The sequence below is a fragment of the Parathielavia appendiculata genome (assembly GCF_033297405.1).
Source record: "Parathielavia appendiculata strain CBS 731.68 unplaced genomic scaffold N657scaffold_32, whole genome shotgun sequence".
NCBI classification, from domain to species: Eukaryota; Fungi; Ascomycota; class Sordariomycetes; order Sordariales; family Chaetomiaceae; genus Parathielavia; species Parathielavia appendiculata.
This window is the reverse complement of record NW_026944251.1, coordinates 2,968-24,501: the sequence shown is the minus strand read 5'-3', so window position 1 is coordinate 24,501 and position 21,534 is coordinate 2,968. Positions and strand designations below refer to the sequence as shown.

The window sequence follows — 21,534 nt, the reverse complement described above, 5'->3', positions numbered from 1 at the left end:
TTATCAGCTAACTTACGGTGTCGTGGCTCAGCTGACAAAATACCAGTCCCAGTTCAACAGTTGTTTCACACTCGTCTCTTCCTTGCTTCAGTAGCGCAAATCTGCAGGAATGATTAGTTAATAATCACGTAAGTGACTATTATTGAGGAAAAGAGCAGACGCACTTGTTGCGAACCACGGCAAAAGTCTCTGAGCGCCAGCTTCAACGAAAGGGCATAGAAAATCCCAGGTCGGTACTCGAGTTACAGAAGAGCCAGTACCTGCATCTACATCCAATTGGAAGTGTTGCCCGGCTCAACTACACCGTTCAACTGCAATTGGCAACCCCTCCTCTTCCTAGGATGGATTCCACCGTCATTTCTGGACAAAGAAGCCTTCTTCTTCAGAACACAGCGAAGCTGGACGTTGAACACGAAAACGGCTGACAACGCCGTTGAGGTACCTCAGCTACCCAAAGAACAACTACAAATTGCATCTAGTTGCCAATGCCAATTGTATGTTTTGCCTTGACGATGATGAAGGCGCTGACGAGGACTCAGGTAGCCGTAATTACATAGCAAGATGCACATCCCCGGGATGCGACAGTGCGATAACCCTGAAGTCACATATACCAGGCATCTACCATCGACCATAGATCAGGCGGAATTGGATCCCCTTCAAGACACCTATCAGATATTCTGAGTGCATCTCAGGAACCGCGTATTGTATACGCATCAGCTCGGCAAGGCCATATCACGGCTTGACAACACTCTCTCCTTAGCTGGCAGCGCTCTGCACCGTAAAGGGTTTCGACCAGGTATCAGGGTCAAAGCTCATAAAAATACTGGTTACAGGATCCTAACGTCTATCCGAATCTTGATGCTGTAGGCGGCGACAGAGTTTGCAAGAAACTGCTGAGAGTTCCGTCATTTGCATCGAGCTCTGCTCTATGACTTCAGGTGAAGTCATTTTCACAGATGCAGCTCCATGTATAACACGAGCTTTGACCGCGAGTCTCGTCCGATTGTGAGAGAGAAGATAATGTGGAATGCTGTTAGTTTAAGCCCAGTCGCATTCCGGTGAATTGGTTCTCCCAATTCTCTCCCACCCTAATCGCTCAACTACATCTCACCTAGCTTCACAAGCGCCCACCGGCTTTCTTAAAAACCACCACCTCCCGAAGTTAGTCTCGTTAATTACTGTACAAGGTCCCAAAAGTTGATCATGCGTTACGCAAACAGCACCTGCGCCATCGGCTTGGAGTCTGTCGGCGCCTGCTTGCCCGCGCAGAGGGGCCTGAAGTGCACGACAGTCCGGATCGCAGGCAAGACAACAACGACAATCGAGAAGCGCGTCAACCATAAGTGCGGCGTTCTTTGCGGCTTCACGCCGGTGACGAAGCGCGACGGGTATCCGAGCATGGCGTCGAGTAACGCGAGGGGGCAAGTTTTGAACCATCCCTCGACGTCGCCGGCGATCATATACCTGCCAGTAAATCGTCTGGTGGGAGCAACCCTCCGCGCCAGCCATCGGCAAACTCAGGAATCAAGTGCCGAGAACGCAGTGCGGAAATGGCTGCGCTGGAGAATCGGTTCCGGTATGAGAAGGTGGTTGATTAGGAACGAGCAAGGGACGAATGGGAAGAGAACTAGAAACTGAAACCGACTTGCTCTTATGACTGCCGCTGGTTCGTTCTGGAGCTTGTGCAGGTCAACAGGGTCCAAGGACAAGAATGACGAAATATATGCGGTCGCATGAGCATGGCCAAGGTACCTTATCTGAGTATTGAATCTGCAAGTGTGTGATCACCGTTTCTAGTGGATGGGCACCGCACCATGCACTGTAATCTTGGAGGAACACTGTAATCTGGGAGCTTATGACGCTGAAGTGTTTGACCACTGATTCAAATTCCTGTCTGTTTCATCTTCTGACTCCGCGAATTGCTTCTTCTTGCCCAGAACTAGGACCTCATATTGGCGGAGACAGTATCAGATGTATGGCATACCATCACCTGCTGAGATTTGGACTTGCGGTTCGCCAAGTGAGTAGGCGAACCTTCAACCACCAAGGGCCGAGGTACACGGCGTGGTGGCAAGCAGCGACATGTCTGCGGCGTGCAAGTCGCTAATTAGGAAGAGGGCGTTCAGTTAGAACCGAGGTACCTAGGAATGACCGAAATATTATCCCCGGTAGTGGCACCTCGATGGCCCGCAACCATTTAATCGAGGATTTGTCACAATCCTCAGGCGGGATGACGTGTGGTGGGCACGAAGCCTGTAGATGGCCAAGACTACCGAAGGGGGTAGGCATGGGTTGTAGGGCTGTACACAGTGAAGTAGCCGAATGTGACGACGATGTATTCGGATTCGTCGGATTCGTCGGATTCAACAACGTCGGCAGGTGTGTGGCGCCCGTCAATTACCGACTTGGAGGGACTGAAGTATTCGACCAATCAAAGACATGCAATCGGCCGGAAAGGGTAACAAGGGCCTGATCGGATCTTGTGGCGAGACAAAGCTGCACCCTCCCACCCAACCGCGGACCGTTGCCAAGACGGCTCGCACGTCAGCAGCAAAGGAACTCGGGATGGACCCGACAACTGACACTGCATGCTTCAGTCTCAGTCTAGGAAGCGCCCAAAATGTTTCAAGTCGGCGGCGTTGATGTATCTTATATAAGGTGACCTGAAAGCCTTTGGGTCGAGGAAGTGTCACGGTGCATGTACAACCTCAGATCTGATCTCAAGAGAACCAGCTTCTAATATTCGATCTCGTGAACCCCTTTTACATTTTCTTTGCCGTCCTCTTCATTTCTTCAGCCAGACCCTTGTCACTCGATCTACAGCAATTTTCACGTCCAACATGGCCGACGCCCCGAGCTCAGTGTGGATGTACAGTCCATCCTTCGCCGTCGCCGTCCTCGCCACCATTCTCTACGGCCTCGTCTTCCTTGCCATCTTCTACCTTACCTTCATCAAGTACCGCGCCTGGTTCTTCACCTGCGTGGTCATCGGCGCCGCCATCGAAGTAGCTGGCTACGCCCTCCGCTGCTATTCCGTCAAGAACCCAACCGATGTCGTACGTTTCTCCCTCTCCTCCCGTCCCCTACAACTTAGTTCAGGCCGTTCTTCTCCCATATCTTCCATTTCCAGCGGCACGTATTGTTCAGAGAAACTGACTAACCACTTCCAATTAATTCGGCAACCCACAGGGCCCCTTCGCAGCGACGCTCTCGCTCATCGTGCTCGCCCCCGTCTTCATCGCAGCGGGTAACTACCTGCTCATCGGCCGGCTGATCCGTGCCGTGCTGGACCCGGTCCGGACGGGACACCGCGTGTTTGGCGTTCCGGGCCGCCTGCTCACGCGCATCTTTGTCACCATCGACGTCGTTTCCTTCTTCGTGCAGGCGGCCGGCTCCGGCGTGGCCAGCTCGGTCGAGTGGGTCGGTAGCACGGCCGACGTGGGCGTGAATATCCTCATTGGCGGGCTGGTGCTTCAGGCGGCCGCGTTTGGCTTCTTCTTGGGGATTCTGTCGCGGTTTTATTACTTGGCGAAGAGGAAGGGCGCTGTTGACCTGGGGGCGCCGGCGGGGTGGGAGAATGTGGTGGCTGCGGTATATGTCTCGTCGATTCTGATCATGGTATGTTTAGGTTCTTTTCTTTTTTTCCTCGAATCGAGGGTGGATGGGTTCCATGTGCTGACATCCTACCGACAGATCCGCTGCATCTACCGCATCGCCGAGTTTGCCGAGGGCGTTGACGGATATGCCTTCCGGCATGAGTGGATCTTCTGGATTTTCGAGGCGGTGCCGATGATTGTTGCCATCGGTGCGTTTTGTTTCAGGCATCCCAGCGCCTATCTGGGCCGCGATGGAGCGAGGTCGAGGATCCGTGGCAAGTCTGGAGAGACGGCTGACGTGGAGGAGGCTGCTACTGAGCTCCGCAGAAGCCACCACAGCCGTCGTCCCAGCCACCACTCTCACCACAGTCGTCGCAGCCGTCACTGAAATTGCGGCCCGCCAAGTGTGGCAGCCAAACAGTCAATGCTCGCAACACCTCCGGAGCTATCTTGAGAGCCCGGGGCTTCCCTACCTTGCACCAAGCAAATACGTACCAAAATTCTCAACACGAACACATAGAAAAAGGAACTGTCAACAGATTGGGTTAGGTTAGAGCAGTGACCACGATATGTAGTAATACCATCGATGAATCGCTTTATAACACGTTTGTCGGCGGCTGTGACAAGAGTAAGTCGGCAAGGGTCTTGGTTTATGAGGTACTGGTACGGTAATCTTCTAATTGGTGCTCCAGAGTCATTTCTCAGTGGTTTAAGAAAGTTGGATTTAGCTCCTTAGATTACTCGGTTGACTCCAAGATTCCTACGCCGGGAGGATTGGCAAACAGCTGGAGGTCTTCTCCAATCCCGACCTCCTGGCGCGCTGGTGGAGGCCAGTTTAGCCCACAATATGTGGCTAAGAGCCCAGAATTATGAAGATCTTGTGCTGAGAGGCGCACAGATAACCGGGTCAATTGGGTCAATGGTGCAGTGTTTCTTTTGCTTCTGTTTGAAATGGTCGCGTTTGACAGTTGTTTTTCGTGGCCGAAGGATTCGTGTGTCGAAAACCTAGTGGTAAGGGGTAGGGGTAGATGAGGTTTCAGGGTTGCAAGGTGAGTGAGTGGGTCAGGTTGCTCGCAGTCTGTGCGCTGCGTCCACATTCACCGTTCTCATTTCAACACAGAGCGGTGAGCTAACCTCTCGGTTCTCATGCGCATCCGACCAAGTTGCAAGATGGCGCAAAGGAGAGGCTCCCAAGATGCGGCACTACGTTGTCTGCTGCCCTAGAGGGCAGTCGAATTGCGCGATTCGGGCGCGCCCACGAGTACCCTAACTTGAATGAACGGAACAGAGAGCTGCTATGACGATTGAGGCTTGATTGAGCGCTTCAGGTTGTCTACGCGACTTAGTCGCGGCGACCGACACCAACGACTTTTCTACAGGTTGCTCGTATCTCTTAATCTCCGTGGCCACACGTCCCTGTTTGACGCCATACTTCCTCCGGAGAGTAGCTGCCGCCACGTCGGGCACCCCGAGGCTCGACCAATTGTTGGGTGCCCCTTGACGCGCAGCTTTGCATCGTGGCGTGTGACATCTAGGGGGTTTTCAGCTCAGCCGTGTCAGCAAAATATAGGTATGTACACGATAGACGGCGTTTTCCCCGCTCCCTTCTTTTCTTCTCACTTGCTCAGTTGAAGTACTGTCCGAGACCGACGATCAGCGTGGTCGACGACCCACAAACGAGAACGAACAGCCACCTAAAAGTGCATGCAAAACCGTGTAATATTCGCTGCAGGTTTGATACTGAGTGCTGATGTCCGTGAATCAGGCCCTCGCTGTTACTTGTTTTGCTGGACAAAATGTGCCAGTCTCTATCTTGTCCAACAGCAGGATCCAGAGCGGGAAAAGGAATGTACTTCCGAGTAGGTACGCACCTTCAATATACCAGAACGCTTCGTGTGCTTTACTGCTCGCATTCTCCGTTCCCTGTGCACAAGTTAAAGTTAACCGTGTCACCATCAGCATATACATCGTCCAAGGCCTGCGCGGCGGAGCCACCGAGTCATGGCAACAACCAGAATCGGGCGTCATCTGGTTCCAACATCTCCTCCCCAATCACATCCGCCATCAGACCAATGCCGACTCGGCCCGCATCTGGACATTTGGGTATGATGCCGGTCTCACCTTCCAGGCGGCAACCGTGTACAAGTTGTCTCTCATTCTCTTGAACCGGGTGAAGGCAGTCAGACAGGGGCAGGAGGTCAAGAGCACACACGCTTCGACTAACGTATGTATTTTATAAGTGAGTGTGCAATATAAGTGAAATGCGCCACGCTAACAGATTTCGGAATGGCTAGACGCGAAAAACTCGTTAAAAACTTGTCGAGGTACACTAACAATTTTTCTAACAGTTTTGCATAGCTGCTGCTCTACCAACATCTGTTAGCGTTGCACACTCACTTATATTGCACACTCGCTTATAAAGCACCTTATGTTGAGTTTTATGGAAACTGACCATTCGCTGTACACCGGAAGATTATCTAGACTTGCCACTCCCTCGGCGGCATGGTTGTCAAACATGTCAGGGCATCCTCCGTTGACTCTCTTGCGTTTCAATGGCTGACTGTCTCTTTGGGCACCCATTGAAGCCGAGCTGAATGCCCGGTACCGACCTATCCGCATGAGCACCGTCGGGATTTCTTCAAGCGACGCCCCATCAGGGCTCAAGTGTCGCCAACTTTAGGAGTATTGTGGCATCTGTTGCCAACGCAGCGATGCCGGGCATTGGGATCTTCAATCAAGACACCGTGCGGGACATCAAGACGGGCAGTTCCACTTTTTGAGATTTCGGGCAACTTTTCAGATATTTGTGCAGGGATATCAATCCACACCTGGTATGCATCATGTCACAAATGGCTGGTAGCTTGCGCTGGCTGATGTCCCCCCCCTAGATCGTCGACATAACATCGGCAGTCCTCAACCTGACCAATGAAGTCACAAGACATCCTCTATGTGTGGGACACCAAGAGATGGGCAAGTTTTGGGACGCGTACGACCAGAACTGGCAGCCGGTAGTATAGAGCATCGTGGAGCTTGTTATGACCATGTCCCGATCACGGTCGCCTCCAAGTAATGATTAACTCTCTGGTCCCGCCTCCGATGGGACATGGATATGTCAGCACAGCTAACAAACTGTCAGTACCCGCCAACATCGGCCGCCCGTTCAACGGCCCCTGGCCTTCAGCAGCGTTCCGAACAAGTCAATTCAATTCAATTCAGGCCTAGACTTGACTTGACTTGAGAGTGCAGGGGTAAGACTTGACTTGACTTGAGATTGACTTGAATACAGTCAATCCTATTCAAGTTGTCGTGTGGTGGGTACAGGACCCACCACACAGGTTTCAGCTGTCTCGGCCGCCCACCTCTTTGGCTTCCTTTTCTTCCTTTTCCACAAGAAAGAGAGTCTACGACCATGCTGAATATCACTATCGTTCCTTTCTTTCCACAAGTTGCTACTGTGACGGGCTGGGCCCGGTATGGCCTCGGCAACTCTCGGCCGTGGCTCGCTCCCGCACCTGTCTCCTTACCTCCTGTCATTTAGCTTTATTCCCTTCTCTCTTCATTCGAGCAATCTAGTCAATTCCCACCTCGCCTTGTGCAACATCAACGCGTGGCCTGCTACAGCTAGAATACAAGTGATGTCCTAAAACGCGTCGCCGCCGGCGTGTGGTAAGTTTGTAAATGAGCCAGAAGACTGGCTAACCGACTGGCTAGGCGTCAGGCTCAACGTCGACGACGATCGTCAGAAAAGCGGTCGTCAAGGTCGGTCATCTTGATGGTGTTGTTGTTGGGCCCGTGTAAAATTTGGGCAACCAATCCATAACGTGTGGTTACTTTTGGCCAGGGGTTATCTAAGCGCTATGCCTAATATGGATAGGTGGGTCACTTTACTAATCCTCAAATCCATTCAATTCAATTCAAGTTGCCGAGTTGGCCAACTTGACTTGAATATGTCCTAGATTGAATTGACTTGACTTGAATTGACTTGACTTTGACTTGATTACATTGACTTGTTCGGAACGCTGGCCTTCAGGCCAATCTGGCATACCGACGCCGAATCATCCGGCTTCTGAAGCTGGCACATGGACGCCGTACCAGCCAGCTTCTGAACTTGGCACATCAGCCTCGTACCAGTCAATTTCGCCTCGGCGTGAAGGGCCTCCAGTTGGGTGTGACCGACCGGGCTTCCCGAGACAACCACCAAGAGACAGTCCCCGTGCCGGGGCAACCGGCGAAAACCTCGGAGGCACCAAAATACCGCCCAACCGACAACGAGACTATAGGCGTGCACAGCCCCGTCCGATCGACCAGCTGCCTCCGACTCGGGGTCTACCCGGGTCAGGTCTCCATATCCACCTTTGAACCAGAGCCAATCCCGTCTGGACCTCCGATCCGAGATTGAGCGTCGCCCGGTGCCTACTTCCCCGCACAGCGCTCCGCCATCGAGCAGCAATGCCAACGCTCGATTATCCGGCGTTCGTTTCAACCTTTCATGCCGCGTCCACGCTAAACATTTTCCGCTCTCCGTATCCTCCGTTGTGAATCATCTGCGGCGCCTTGCGGTTGATGCGAGAGCGAACCAATCCATCAATTTTCAGAAATGGCATCTCCTAGGGTTCAGGTCAACGACTCTATCTGGCCGTCAATGACAATGCGTGGTTGATTGGGTGGAAGCTCCTACTTAGCCGTCAATCTTCCCCGTCCAAAGACCACCTCACGCTGTCATGGAGCGACGGAAATGGAGGATTTTTTGTCTACTCTGAAGCGTCCTTGCCACTGCCAGACTGCCAGCCACATCCAGCGGACTCCGTAGAGCTGCCAAGGGTATACGCGGCCGGCGATGTGTCGGCGGTCTGGCGCGCTGGCGCGCTGGCGAAGCGTTTATCAAGATCCACGGCATCACGTTCCCCCAAGTCACCAGAGAGCACGTCACGCTGGCCTTCTTGAAAGGCAAAGAGCAACTTGGCTTTGCAATCCCCAACGTCCTTTATCATGGCGAGTGGGATGGCCGGTATTATCTTATTCTCAGTCGTGTGCCAGGCCGCACCGTCACAGAGGCTTGGCCGGCGATGAACGAGGGAACACAGCAATACTATGTCCAGCGCGTGGCGGAGGTGTGTGAGCAGATGGCGCAGTGGACGGGACCCAAGTGATGGAGCTCTATCTGAGGAAGGGCGGCTCTCCGCATCAGGGGGAGCTTCGCCGGAATTGTGCGCAGATGGGCATGGATGTCTCCAGTTTGGTCCTCTATCATTGCGATCTGGGGCCCGGCAATATCCTGGTGGACACCGAAAGTAGAGGGATCGGCATCATCGACTGGGAGATTGCGGGCAACTTACCGAAGGAGTGGGTGACGACCAAGTTTCACCTGTCTTTGGGCATGGACTTGCCAAATGTTACGGACGAAGATGCAAGGTCGGACTGGCGGCGGTTCGTTGCAAGGAAGCTGAGCGAGATGGGGTTTGAGGAGGCTATTGATGGATGGCTGTCATTCGAAACGCGCGACAAGAGCTCCTAGGCCAGGTATCCTACCTGGTACTGAATCTTCAGGTCCAGCCCGGGCTCCTTGAACTCAATAAGCCTGCCAGGCACGCGGCCAGCCCCGATTCTCTCATAACCCATCAAAAATCTCATTCCCATCCCCAACTTCGGAGCAACAAGCAATACATAGTGCTCCCTGTTCTCAGCCGCTACCATTTGCCCTCAGCAGCACCGTAGCACATCACCCAAAACACAGATTCATCCGTCATGCCGACGTCGGCCAAGATGCCGAGACGGCCCCAAGCCGTGAAGCCGTGCTAAGTCGCTGCTCGAGCAGGTCGGCCCTTTCCATGAAGGCTAATCGAGAGTTGGGTCTGTGGAGGTCCTCGAAGTAGGAGATCCTTTCACCATGGGACGTCTCCCGCGAGGTCGTCAGGTTGCGGAAGAGGGTGGTGACTTTTGGGAACTTGGGGTCGCCGAGGACGGCCGCGAGTGGGCTGTGAATCGCAGGAAATCCCTTGGTCAGCAGCTGAGGTAGAGAGCATTGACTGGAAAAAGGGCTACCTACTGGGACATCTCGGACAACGTCTCACAGTGCACGGCCGCACGCCACCACCGCCCTCGAAGTAGTTCTGCCGCTGGGCAACGTGTATCGTTCATCTAGCCAGGGCCCGCGCCGAAGATGCTACACTGTCGATGTAGTGACCGGCGACTGTGACAGTGGAACACGAGAACCGCGCGCGTACCCAAGTTCCTCGTTGCGACGGCGAACCTTTGTAGCGATGCGGGAGAGTAACCTGGTGCCCAAGTTCGGCATTCATCTCTCCGAGCCCGGATCCGGGTGGTGATGGGCGACGTTGTCGCCGGGCTAAGAGAGGACGGTTTGGCAAACGCGACTGCGTACCCAGGTTCGCCAGTCGCGTGTCGGAATCGGATGTTTCGAGCCGACAATCAGGGCCAGGAACTGCAGACTGGTCAATGCAAAGCAACGTGGAAAGAAACATACCTCCCTCACCTATTCCAGCCGTACGTCGCACTTTGCCCAACAACAGGTGCAGCCGCCGCTTCCGCTGGTTGTTATGCCACGACCCTTTGCGGCTGCAGGGACCGAAGCGCGCCAAATCCCACATCTAGAGTCCACAGCTGAGCCCTCCGCCATCATCGGATGCCACCAAGGCCTCGACCGAGACGTCATACTTTCGGATTAATAATGAGCGAACAGGAAGCTGTGTCCGAGATTTATTTAGATCCCGCCGTCTATCCGTACAGTGTCTGACACAAGATGCAGACGCTCAACAAACATGCCCAAGAAAACGCCGAGTATGCAAGCATCAAGCCCCCAAGCATCACACCCATATCCGCTGCAAATAAACACTCAACAAGACATTGATTAGGTATCAGGAAGTGCAAACGACGCCCGCCAACTTGCCCGACTAAAGGAACAAAGTCAACAGATTCACCACTCCAAAAGTCACTATCGCGCCAAACCCAAGCTCCACCCCCCGCCCAGCCGCATTTTGCGACCCTGATCTCCCCGTCGTCGTCGTCGTCGGCTGCGGCGCGGTACCCCCGCCGGTCCCCTTTGAAGCTGCCGGGCCGGGCCCCTGGTTAATAGTTGGCCGGGCAGTGCCGGTAAAGGTATTTGTCGGCGCCCTGGTGGCCGTGACATCCAAGCTATCCGCCGCAGCCGTTGGGGTCGGCAGTTCCGTGCAGTCGCCTGTCGAGCTGGGCACCGCATCCTCGCCGGACCCAATCGCCACCAGATTCGTCCCACAGTTTGCCGCCTGAGCAATGTGAATGTTGCGGTTGTCCTGGTCGAACACGACGTACGCCGCCCGCAAGAAGGTGTCCCCTAAGATCGGCTCCTCGTCGTCCGGCAGCACGCCCAGGATGCAGTACCCCTGCACCTGCCAGATGAAGTCGTTGAGCGCCACGCGGATGGTCTTGGAGCCAAAGTAAAAGTCGATGGACGCCCCCTCTAGCTCGGTCACCTCGCAGTCGACAAAATAGTATCCCGACTCTGGGTCGTACTGGGCGCTCGCGAAGGACGCGGCAAAGGCCTGGTAGATGGGCGTCGGCAGGCGGGTGAAGGTGGAGCCCGTGTCGAGGAATACCGGCACGGCGATCTCCTCGGACTGCGTGACGGTGCCGTCGGGGAGCGTCAGGCCGACGCCCGTCATGGTCACGTAATAGCGGTCGGCGCCGAGCGGTGTGTCCTCGCGGTCGAGCATGGGGAGCTTGGCCAGGTCGCCGATGTACTTGCCCGTGTCGATTCCGCCGAAGATGAGGGCGCCGTTGGGGTTGTCTACACCACGTAGGTCGACGCTGAAGGCGCGGCTCTGGATGAGGCCCTGGTCGACCATGGTGTCGAGAACGTATGGGTAGTCGTTAACTCCGCGGAGCGGCGGAGACATGCCGAGGATGCCGAGCGGGATCATGTGGGATTCGAGCGCGATGCCGATCTGCTGTTTCTCGATGGTTGCGGCTGCAGAGAAAGTGCATACGTTAGTGTGTCTCGATGCATGTCGAGATGGTTTGTTGCCCAATGACTTACAGCCTATTGTCAGCGTCTCGTAGACATATTGTACGGTCGCGTTGCCGATGCCGTAGACGAGAACGTCGCGGTCCTTGGTCGCCTCGAAGGAGGAACTCTCGGCGGAATCGAATTGCCCGAAAGACCGGCAGTCGGAGGGCACGTTGGCCGTGTCGCACGAGGGGTTGATCCATGTGTCGGGCGAGCCAGTGTCGAGAATCAGAGTCAATGTCTGAGGCGGTGTCCCGACCTGCACTTCAACGGCATATCTCGTCCCGGCTCTCTGGTTCTCAACCTCGACTTCATTTTGTCGCACTCGCAGCTTCGAGGCAGGGTCGGGGATTGCGCGGATTGGAGACCGAATGATGCCGTCGCCCCGTGTGATGACCCGGCGGGGCGCCGCGGCGGCAGCGACGACGGGCGCTAATAACGACGCGGCGAGAACGAGGGGCAGCATCGTGCGTCTCCGGCCGGCGTCCCGGCCTCTCAGCAAATAGTAGCGAGAAAAGAGTTAGAAGAAAAGAATAGGAAATACAAAGACGGAGGCAGACAATGATGGGAAGGAAGCGGATCACGCCGGTGCCGATCATTCAGGGACCCTGCATGATTTATACGGGCATGGGTCCCAAGCTGCTGAATCTGCATCGTCCTTGCCGCTTTTGTGCTGGGACCAATGTAGCCAGGGCAGAGCCTGTCGCAGTCCAATTCGAAGTGAACGGCGTCGACCTGCCATTGGGCGGCAGTTGGCCAGCCTCAGCCAAGAAGCGCTGAAGTGGAGATTTGCCTAAAGGCTTAAGGTCCGCCGGCAATCAATGGTTCACGTGGCTGAGGTTCTGGATTGCACCGCGCGGTGCATGGCGTCCGTGTGCTTGTTCTTTCCCATGAAGTCGAGACGGGAGCTCCGGAGATCTTAGCATACGTGTATCGAATCGCTGCGCCACAGCCAACCTGAAGCGAGCGTTTCTGTCGCTGTGGTGCCCTTCTTGAATGCCTCGAGAATGCCATGCGACCTGATGACTATGCTCGCCACTGTGGTCCCTCGGGTGGCCTGGATGGCTGGCTTGAAGTGTTGTCTGTTTCTGAGCTGAACTTGCTCTCTTTCAATTGTCACCAAAGCTGGCCCCGTGTGGCGCTGTCAAAAGGAAACTGGCAAGATCGGATGAACCCTGGCACCTGGCTGGCAGGCCGGGACAGTTCGCTAAATTTTCCCTCTTGGAGATCACCGCCTCCCAAATTTTAAGATGACCAAGGTTTGATCTCGTCGTCAGCAAGAATTCTGCGAGAGGCATCGCTGGGATGGCTCGCTGGCATGCTTGACATACCGCTACCCACTCTTCCGAGAGCTTATTTCAACCTCACCAAAATCGCGGCAAACTACCAAGTATATGCCAGCTGGCTGACTCTGTGCGGTGTTTGTGCAACTGGCAGCATCAAAGATGGCATTCACATCACCGCCAATAACACCGAAGCCCGAGAGTCAACCGTGCCACTTTTGAGTGGGATTTTTTCCAACAGGCGAAGTCACTCCAAGTCTAGAGGATCCCATCAACCAGATCCAATCCCATTCTTGCCTCCAGTCCGTCCTTGTATATAGCATGAGCCTCCACCGCTAAATGTCACCCTTTCGCCCAATCGACTGATCACTCCCTCCTCCAGATTTGGCCCAGCAACAGGCGCAGCCCTCGCCAATCACGACACCTTACTTAATTTGCCTTGGTGTTGCGTCCCAACGTGCCTAGCAAGATATCCAAGTCGCGGTTCGTCTCCCTAGGCGCAGTCTCTTGGGTCTATCGCCATGGTGATGTCATCGGACTCAATCGATGCGCCCGTGTTTGGGAAGGAAAGCGCCGTCTACAACCTCCTCGAGCAGTACCCGTCGAGCCCGTACGTCATGCAGAACTTTTATCGGACACACATGCCAATTTCCTCCCTTGATGGTCGAGAGCCTGGATGCCTGCCTCCGACGCAATCAGCTTCTCCACGAGATCACGGTCCTGAAGGTGCTGAGGGTTGAAGATAGGCGTCTTGTCGAGCGCTGGGCCGCCGAGCTTTGCGCCGCCGTGGCATGGGTTGAGTCCCTGGGTCTCGCCCACACCGACCTGCGCCCTCCGAATCTACTCTTGAACGAGCGTAACCACCTCAAGCTGACCGACATCGACTGTGTCGCGCGAATCAGGGAGTCCTTGTCCGGCAACCCGCCACGCTGGGCACGTCTCTACAACGACCCGGTGACGGGACATGGGTGTCATGGTGTCGATGGTCCGGAGACGGAGCAGTCCGCAATCGGCTCGCTGCTTTATTGCATGACGAGGGGCCATGAGCCGTATTGGCAGCCGGAAGGAGTCCCCAGGTCAACGTTGTGGAACTGTTCAGGAAGGTTATTTTCCCCGACGTGAATATAAAAGGAGATTTACTGGACTGCATTATTGGCCGTTGCTGGAACGGATGGTACGAGTCGATCAAGAAAGTGGCAGAGGCCGGCACACACTCCCGGGTGCTGCAGACATGGGCGACGCCACGATCATCAGTGCTAAGTATTGTGCTCGGAAGCGAGAGGAGGTGTTGTCGACTTCTTCAGGAAGGGTTATTGAACAATGACGAGGCACAGTAATCCCGACCACTATGAAAGGAGATACGCTATTAACAGTCGTCAACATCCCCCAAGGTCCTTCTTTTCCGCCCTTACGCATCCTTGCGCATATGAACCATTGCATGATTGACGACATGATCGAACTAGAAACCTGGAAATTTTCAGACTGACCAGGACAGCGCTGTGTCCAAAGTCTATCCGCGATGCCCTTCTGTCCGGCAAGTGTAACTTGGGGCTACAGGTAAGGGCGGCTCTGTTGTGGTGGAAACCAAGGACGACTCCGACCACGCCTTGTTCCTCGAACAGCAATTGCTCATGTGCCTTGGGTACTTCAAGGCCCTTGTGCTGCTGTCACCCAGCCTGAACACGGTTACGATCACGTTGGAGAGGGTCATGGATGCCTCTTGTCGCATCATGGTGCAGTACCCCTTGATATCATACAGCTCCATGTTCTCGGAGGAAAGCAAATTCGCAGCCGCTACATTCCTCTTTTCCAGACGCCATCGCTTCACCTCCCGATCATGATTGCCAAGGACTCTCTCCTGCTCATGGGCTGTCCACCTGCAAAATATGGCGCGGTCTCTAGCACCCGCACCAGCCTGATAGCCTCCATCGCCGAGTTCCGCATGACCGCCTACATGTGGCAAGGCCTCCCCGCATAAGACCTCCACTCTCAAGGGCTCGGCCGCCGCTCCTTCCGCTCCGAAAAAGAATAGGCGGTCGACACCCTCAGCAACTCTCCCTCAACAGCCCGATCATAGGCGTCGGCCCCAAGATCCACATCATCCGAACCGATGGACAAGACCACCGCCGAGCTCCGCGAAGCCAACCTCGCCCAGCGAAACCCCCGCGTCACGGAAAGAGGACAACCTAGCTCCATTCCATCTTCACCCAGGCCCTCCTCGGCCCCGTTCCCCCTCTCACCACCGACGCCCAACCCATAGTTGCAGGCCTCACGCTCGACGGCCACTACTACGTGACCGACACGAAGCTGGTCTTGGCTCACGCCGCCCTAGGCTGCCACAACCCAAAGGGCCTCTCCCTCTACATGTTCGGAAGCCACACGACCTACTCCTGGTCGCGCTTCTTGGAGGAAAGTCTCTGCCTGCCTGTTATACAGCACACCCACCGATGACCCATTCGGCAACGACGAGGGCGAGTGCGGTGTCATGTGGCGGGCGTGTGCCGTCGGTCAGGGCGCGTTTCTCCTTGATGTTGGGCATGCGCTGGGGGCGCCGTATAGTGGGGACTCTTTTAGCGAGGGGATATCTGCCTGACTGGCCGAAGGTGTTTCTTGGTGGGGTGAGGAGTATGAATGCGAAGGGAGGAGAGGAGTTGCAGGTTGTCGTCTCCAAATGGAGCATGAGTGTCCGTTGGATATGGCGGAATGCTTGGAGGTGTAGGGTGTTGCGGCATTTCTGGTTTCCCGGCGATGGGAAGGTCAGTCGTGAAGCGCTGACGGTTGAGGTGGAAGCTGGAGAGCATGAGACCTTTGAGAGGTTGTGCGTTCTGCTAAGGTGCGAGGCAGGCATTGGGAGGGTGACCTTCACCCCGAAGGGGTGGAAGGCCGAGTATCGTTACACACACGAGCCGATCACCAACCCAGTCAGATCCCTTCGTTATTCTCGCAGCTATCTGCTGAAGCGATTCGGCAAAAGGATGGCGGTCGTGATGGAAGTCTCGGGCATGAACGGCAAGCAGTGGACAGTCATTGGCATCTGGAGCATATCCCGAAACAGGCCATACGTCCAATTCCCAGGTACCGACATCTTGCCATGAAGCTTCAGCAGCTGTTTATTGTCCCACAGTACATGTAAGCAGCGGCGCCGTGAACAGGCAGCACTACCTAGTACCAGTACCATGCCCTTATCATTTTGTGGAAGGAGAGAAAGGACGTTAAGACTTCCACGGTCCTGCATGGGACTTGGAACATCAGGGACATAAGGTACCTCGTACGCAGTGCAAAGGGGGGAAAGGACACCTCTGCCCGGCATTCTGAAAATTGAACTAAAGAGTGCTACACATGCATCAACCTGTCTTGAGGGGCCCGCGTTCAGATGGACGGCCCAGATAGGCAATCGCAATCAAGAATCTCACGGCTGATTGGCCTACCACAGGTCCAGGTGGTTCTAAGTTGGTCCGGACCTGCGGCCGTGCAATCAGGGTCAAGTCAAACCTGAAGCCCTCGTTCCTTCCCGAGTCGCCTTCCGTCTGATCATTGGCAGTCCTCGGCCCTCCCCCGAACCCTAAGCCCGAGAGGCCGAGATGCGAAAACACCCCAAACCTTCCTTCCAATCCACAATTTTCTTCTCCATTCTGCCTCTTTTCCACCCGCGTACCGCAACTCCATACCTCTTCGCGTCTCGGCGGACACGATTCTCACGGCAAACACTTCGCATCCGGGAGTAGTCTCGGTTGGCGGCAACAATCTTACGGCATCAGAACCGGGCCAGGTGAAGAATCCCCGTCTTTCGTTCCTTTGATACCGATTCAAAACATCACGAGACAACAATCACTCCAGCCTAAAGCCACTACACTGACCTACAATTGCCACCCACCCCATTCACTCATTGGCACAATGGCAATGACTACTTACACCAAACCCATGATGCGTGTCTTCCTCGTTCAGACAGCGCAGGGACTGACGCCTTCCTCGGGCGGCTACAAGGCCAACGTCAGCCTTCTGCGCAGCCTGAGCGACCAGGGCCATGCGACCGCCCAAATTTGCTATGCTTTCGACCATGAGATTAACGAGTATGCCGCTCGTGCCGAGGCCAAGGACATAGAGCCCGGCATGTCTAAAAAGATTGTGCCCGTCGTCGACCCTAATGGCAAAGCCTATGAAATTTTCGTGAAGACCTTCATTGACGAGCACAAGGTCCACAATGTGGTCCTGTCCCGCGGTGAGTTCAACGCGGCCTACCCGGTCCGGGAGTTCTAGGAAGACACCCGCGCCTATCTGGAGGTATGTTTCATCCCTTCGTCCTCGGTAGCCAAGACCGAAAACGGCAGCAGCTAATCCCCGCCAGCGTAACAAGTTGAGCAGCCGCATGGAGACTCTCATTGGTCTTTTCACTGAGCACATCGACGAATTCAAGCCGACCCATGTCATCTTCAACGACCCGATTACCATGAAGTTCACGGCTGACCATCCCGACCGCGACACGTTCAAGCGGATCAACATCATCCACACGGCCGAGCAGCTCCCTTTCGGTCCCTTCTGCGCGGGTGTCGATGGCCACTGCCTGTCTCCCAAGGTTGAAAACAGAATGTTGCGCGAACTGGATGGCATCTGGTCCGTCTCGATGGCGGTCAAAGAGTATGCCTGGAGATACGGCCAGCTGCCGACCACCTTTCTGGTCCACCCTCCGAGCACCTATCTCGATCGGACGACCGGAGGCATGCCCGTGGTCCGCAACAACATTGACAAGGAGGAGATTGGCATGGTCAACCCCTGCCCTCACAAGGGTCTCTCGATTCTGGTTGCGCTCGCCAAGAAGTTTCCTCACATGAAGTTCGTCACCTGGAAGAGCTGGGGCTCCAGAACCGTGCACGTCCAGCAACTCCAGGCTCTCCCCAACGTGAAGTGCGTTCCAACTATTGCTCCCATTGACGACCTGCCTTGTTCTGTTCAGAGTATGCTAACATCTGGTCTCTGCTAGGATTGAGCCCACCACTTCGAACACAGACGAAATCTGGGACCGCATCAAGGTCCTCCTCGCTCCCTCACTGTGGCACGAGGCCTGGGGCATCGTCGTGACCGAGGCCCAGCTGCGCGGCATTCCCGTTATTGCGTCCAACGCCGGCGGTCTTCCCGAGGCCAAGATCGGCTTGCCCTACTGCATCCCCGTCAAGGAGGTCACCGGCGAGCGCCATGTCAATGGCGACTACGTGGTCCCCGAGCAGGACATCACCCCCTGGGAGCAAGCTCTCGAGAAGACCATGACCGACAGAGAGGAGTACCAGGCTCTCCAGGCCCTCACTGCCACCAGAGCCAGCGAGTGGCTCCGTGGCCTGGACCCCCGCGGCCACGAGAAGTGGCTCCTCTCCATGATGGAGACGAAGTAAGGACAGCAAGGTTGTGCAGCAGCCCTGGGTCACTTCGGCACCTTTTTCCCTAGCCCGCATCGCGTGGCTCTTGTTCATACTGGTTGCGAGGGCTGAGCCTGGTGCACCAAAGATAGCAGTACACAAAATGCTACATATCAGGTCGATCTGGTTTGCATGTAATTGTCTAGTGGTATGGATTATTGGTGATGGCATACCGTGTCTTATTCATGACAATGTAGTTAAGGTAAGGGAAACTGAAAGTTTGAAGTCGGGCTGCTGTGAATTAAACCCTAGTAATGCAGAACATGCTGTCGCACCCGCCGGGTTTAGCGGCCCTCCCGATTGGGTATAGCACCACGTTTGAACTGCCCCACTCGCACGGCCCTCACGCGCTCGCAACATAAATTCGACTGTCTCCTCCGACGTCCCTTTCTTGTACCCTCGACTTCTCCCTCCCTTCCTTTCCTTGCCCTCACTCTGCACGTTGTCTTCTCGAGTGCGAACATTACCTACGTGGCTCTGATCTCTCCTTGTCTTCCCTTTTTTCCGTCAGCGCCTTGAACCCGTACACATCCTCTTACACGCAGTTCTCCCCTTTGTATTCTTTTTGGCGACCATTTCTCCGAGCCCTGCTCCTTTAATGCTTGTCGATTGCAACCTTCTAGCCGCTCCTTATTGCGATCATAGTTTTTTCTCGACTAATGCTATAACTGTAATCTGAAACTAAGCTCTATTGTTAGAAGTGAAGGCACTTGAAACTCGGAAACTGGGCTGCCGGTGCCTCTCACCCGACCAACATCCAGCGGCGCGCCTTCATCATCGTGCGCGTTCAGCACATGACGCAAGCCCGGCTCGAGACGTCGCCGTGCGGCAGCTCCAACTGGTCCGACACAAGCAACGCCTGCGCCTGGGTCAACCTCAAGTTCGTGTACATGCTGTCCCCCAAGGACGGCAGCAGATTGGCTGTCACGCTCGAGACCTCACGGTCCCACCTGCCCACGCAGCCCGTGCAGTGGCGCAAAGGCAAGCCGCCGGCGTGGCCCGACATGGTGCACGGGAACCCCGACCAGTCCCACGGCGTGGACGTCTTAAATACGGCATGTTTCAGTGGGGTGACCGGGAGGGTTCTTCGCCTGGTCGGGCAACACAGGGCTAGCCCATCACCAGAAGGTCATCTCGTCTTGGGTGACCGCCGACATCCAGGAGATTTCGGACGCCTTCAACCGGGTCGCGACGGAGATGAATGCCAAGATTATGATGCCGGCGGGCAATGTATTCCGTACAAGGGGTTGAATGTCGATGACACGGGCAACCTATACTCGAGCATGGTGCATAATAGGCTGACGAACGGGGAGCATTTTGTGCCGGAGGCGTTGAAGCCGCACAAGATAAGGTAACCCCGAGTCATTCCCCCTAAGGTCTCTGACTGGCGCAGCGGCATTTGGGAGAGCCTTCCCTTCGCTGCTGGGGGTGTAACCATTTTGGCGACCGCCCACCGCACCGAATTTCTAGAGCATCTACCTTTACAAAGAAGGAGAGCAAAATGGAAACGCGGCTAGGGTAAACTAAAGCCTGTCCACAGAACACAATACAAAGCCCATCTTGCAGGACCTCTCTCTCATAGCTGCTTACGGCCCAATCCTGCGGGAATGTATGCTGGGTTTGTGAAAATCCGTTTCGTGCCTGGAAGCTGGCTTGTTGCTCGCACATCTGCCTCGGCCCGTTTCTCGTGTCTTTCTTTAGCAGCGTGATACTCGCGTACATACATGGTGGGTTGTGTGGGGCGTTGTTGTCGCCTGGTGTAAACCCATTCACCCTACTGGCGCGCGTCTGAAGAAGATGCCCTTGAATATTATCCGGCAGTTCTATGACTGAGACCAGACTAAATTCGCCTCAACTCGTCTGCAACAGTCCCTCGCTTTGGCTTCCTTGGTTGAGAAAGGTATGTACAAGGCAATGCTTGTAATTAGCCGGTTGCTACACTGACCATACGCGATTTGGCAACCTCAACCACCAGCATTCCAGGGTTGACAAGTATAAATGACGACCACACCGCAACCATAGTGATGGGCTCATATGCCGGTTTTCTTGCTCAAAGACTACGGCTTCGAATTTTCGTCGAGTTTCTTCGTGATAATGCAGCTCCTCGCTTTTATGGTCGTTGCCGGGCTCGCCACCACTACATGTGGGCAGAAGGTCAAAGTTAGTGAGTGGCCCCCTCAAGACTGCTCGTTATAGTTGGTGGTTGGGGAATTTGAAGTTGACAATGCCCGCAAAAGTGCTGCTTGGCGACTCCATTACTGAGATCACCTGCTGGAGACCTCGAGTGTGGGACCAAATCACGTCTGCCGGATTGGCGAGCAGTGTCGACTTCGTCGGCAGCATGAGCAACCTCCAGGGAAAATGCTCAAGACCATCAGGCTTTGATCCCAATCACGAAGGCCACTCGGGCTGGCAGGCGTACGACATTGCTAGGAACAACATCGTGGGCTGGGTCCAGAACACCAAGCCCGACATCGTTCAGTTCATGCTCGGCACTAACGACGTCAACATCGGCAAGCGGAACGTCCAGACCATTCTCGACTCGTACACGACAATGCTCAATGCCATGCGCGCCGCAAACCCGAGGGTCAAGGTCATTGTAAGTCGTGGCACTGTTTATCCCACTCACGTCTTCTGGGTCAAACGCCGACGTACGTCTTCTAGGTGGACAAACTGATCCCGACAAGCTGGAGCGACGCGACTATTGAGGCCCTCAACAATGCCATTCCCAGCTGGGCACAGGCGCGCACCACTTCGCAATCGCCCATCGTCATCGCTGATTGTTCACGGGCTGCTGGTTTCACCAACGCTATGCTGCAAAGTGACGGCGTTCACCCCAACGACCAGGGTGACCAGTTCCTCGCAAAGCAGATTGGCCCCAAGCTGCTACAGTTCATCAACGACATTCAAGGCGGCACTAGCAACCCATCCGCCACAGCAACAACGGCGACAACTTTGACGACAAGCATGACAACTTCTCCTCAGCCAACTGGCGGACGCTGCGCCGCTGTATGGGAGCAATGCGCTGGTCAGGGCTGGACGGGCCCAACGTGCTGTTCGCAGGGCACTTGCAAGTTCTTCAACGATTGGTACTCACAATGTGTGTAAGAATCTACTTCTTTAAATAGGGTCCCCGTTCCTGTTCTCTTAGTTATGTCATATGCTTGCGGTTATGCATACGTCATGGGGTCTGATCATACGTCTATGGTCATGCTTACGCATAGGCCTCTGCTCCAGTACTTAAG

The 21,534-nt window shown here is 55.0% G+C and overlaps 10 protein-coding genes across 10 annotated transcripts; 7 read left to right on the top strand and 3 right to left on the bottom strand.

Moving 5' to 3' along the window:
• Positions 1–2,840: 2,840 nt before the first annotated feature.
• On the top strand, positions 2,841–3,984 carry N657DRAFT_582467 (RTA1-domain-containing protein; the record flags this gene model as incomplete). The annotated part of the gene is made up of 3 exons (XM_062789614.1): positions 2,841–3,056; positions 3,190–3,618; positions 3,694–3,984. 3 exons carry the CDS (start codon positions 2,841–2,843, stop codon positions 3,982–3,984), a joined length of 936 nt encoding a protein of 311 aa, XP_062642810.1.
• Positions 3,985–5,210: 1,226 nt separating this feature from the next.
• Positions 5,211–5,868, top strand: N657DRAFT_319870 (uncharacterized protein). The gene is made up of 2 exons (XM_062786784.1): positions 5,211–5,455; positions 5,556–5,868. The coding sequence occupies exons 1-2, from the start codon at positions 5,301–5,303 to the stop codon at positions 5,833–5,835; spliced, it is 435 nt and encodes a 144-aa protein (XP_062642809.1). The 5' UTR covers positions 5,211–5,300; the 3' UTR covers positions 5,836–5,868.
• Positions 5,869–8,193: 2,325 nt separating this feature from the next.
• N657DRAFT_659238 (uncharacterized protein) lies at positions 8,194–9,111 on the top strand (the record flags this gene model as incomplete). The annotated part of the gene is made up of 4 exons (XM_062794966.1): positions 8,194–8,251; positions 8,302–8,444; positions 8,483–8,707; positions 8,752–9,111. 4 exons carry the CDS (start codon positions 8,194–8,196, stop codon positions 9,109–9,111), a joined length of 786 nt encoding a protein of 261 aa, XP_062642808.1.
• On the bottom strand, positions 9,067–10,062 carry N657DRAFT_650588 (uncharacterized protein). The gene is made up of 2 exons (XM_062793981.1): positions 9,643–10,062; positions 9,067–9,571 (listed from the first exon to the last, which is right to left on the bottom strand). Exons 1-2 carry the CDS (start codon positions 9,648–9,650, stop codon positions 9,340–9,342), a joined length of 240 nt encoding a protein of 79 aa, XP_062642807.1. The 5' UTR covers positions 9,651–10,062; the 3' UTR covers positions 9,067–9,339.
• Positions 9,683–10,398, bottom strand: N657DRAFT_650587 (uncharacterized protein). The gene has a single exon (XM_062793980.1). The coding sequence runs from the start codon at positions 10,202–10,204 to the stop codon at positions 9,731–9,733; it is 474 nt and encodes a 157-aa protein (XP_062642806.1). The 5' UTR covers positions 10,205–10,398; the 3' UTR covers positions 9,683–9,730.
• N657DRAFT_319815 (acid protease) lies at positions 10,356–12,231 on the bottom strand. The gene is made up of 2 exons (XM_062786783.1): positions 11,629–12,231; positions 10,356–11,559 (listed from the first exon to the last, which is right to left on the bottom strand). The coding sequence occupies exons 1-2, from the start codon at positions 12,062–12,064 to the stop codon at positions 10,508–10,510; spliced, it is 1,488 nt and encodes a 495-aa protein (XP_062642805.1). The 5' UTR covers positions 12,065–12,231; the 3' UTR covers positions 10,356–10,507.
• Positions 12,232–13,402: 1,171 nt separating this feature from the next.
• On the top strand, positions 13,403–14,218 carry N657DRAFT_659236 (uncharacterized protein; the record flags this gene model as incomplete). The annotated part of the gene is made up of 3 exons (XM_062794965.1): positions 13,403–13,495; positions 13,551–13,974; positions 14,016–14,218. 3 exons carry the CDS (start codon positions 13,403–13,405, stop codon positions 14,216–14,218), a joined length of 720 nt encoding a protein of 239 aa, XP_062642804.1.
• A 2,584-nt stretch (positions 14,219–16,802) lies between these two features.
• On the top strand, positions 16,803–18,498 carry N657DRAFT_627418 (glycosyltransferase family 4 protein; the record flags this gene model as incomplete). Its single annotated transcript, XM_062790814.1, has 3 exons — positions 16,803–17,084; positions 17,227–17,783; positions 17,860–18,498. The coding sequence occupies 3 exons, from the start codon at positions 16,803–16,805 to the stop codon at positions 18,263–18,265; spliced, it is 1,245 nt and encodes a 414-aa protein (XP_062642803.1). The 3' UTR covers positions 18,266–18,498.
• Positions 18,499–18,686: 188 nt separating this feature from the next.
• On the top strand, positions 18,687–19,893 carry N657DRAFT_650584 (uncharacterized protein). The gene is made up of 2 exons (XM_062793979.1): positions 18,687–19,608; positions 19,641–19,893. Exons 1-2 carry the CDS (start codon positions 19,084–19,086, stop codon positions 19,662–19,664), a joined length of 549 nt encoding a protein of 182 aa, XP_062642802.1. The 5' UTR covers positions 18,687–19,083; the 3' UTR covers positions 19,665–19,893.
• A 490-nt stretch (positions 19,894–20,383) lies between these two features.
• Positions 20,384–21,397, top strand: N657DRAFT_582430 (carbohydrate-binding module family 1 protein; the record flags this gene model as incomplete). Its single annotated transcript, XM_062789611.1, has 3 exons — positions 20,384–20,453; positions 20,527–20,888; positions 20,954–21,397. The coding sequence occupies 3 exons, from the start codon at positions 20,384–20,386 to the stop codon at positions 21,395–21,397; spliced, it is 876 nt and encodes a 291-aa protein (XP_062642801.1).
• Positions 21,398–21,534: the final 137 nt, after the last annotated feature.

What these genes read in the sequence shown, in the direction of transcription:
- N657DRAFT_319815 (XM_062786783.1), bottom strand. Translation starts at nt 12,064, where the DNA reads ATGCTGCCCCTCGTTCTCGCCGCGTCGTTATTAGCGCCCGTCGTCGCT. An exon ending in CGAGACGCTGACAATAGGCT is followed by an intron (nt 11,560 to 11,628) that starts GTAAGTCATTGG and finishes CTTTCTCTGCAG; the next exon opens with CCGCAACCATCGAGAAACAG.
- N657DRAFT_650584 (XM_062793979.1), top strand. Translation starts at nt 19,084, where the DNA reads ATGACGCAAGCCCGGCTCGAGACGTCGCCGTGCGGCAGCTCCAACTGG. An exon ending in TGACGAACGGGGAGCATTTT is followed by an intron (nt 19,609 to 19,640) that starts GTGCCGGAGGCG and finishes GCACAAGATAAG; the next exon opens with GTAACCCCGAGTCATTCCCC.
- N657DRAFT_650587 (XM_062793980.1), bottom strand. Translation starts at nt 10,204, where the DNA reads ATGTGGGATTTGGCGCGCTTCGGTCCCTGCAGCCGCAAAGGGTCGTGG.
- N657DRAFT_319870 (XM_062786784.1), top strand. Translation starts at nt 5,301, where the DNA reads ATGCAAAACCGTGTAATATTCGCTGCAGGTTTGATACTGAGTGCTGAT. An exon ending in GAAAAGGAATGTACTTCCGA is followed by an intron (nt 5,456 to 5,555) that starts GTAGGTACGCAC and finishes TGTCACCATCAG; the next exon opens with CATATACATCGTCCAAGGCC.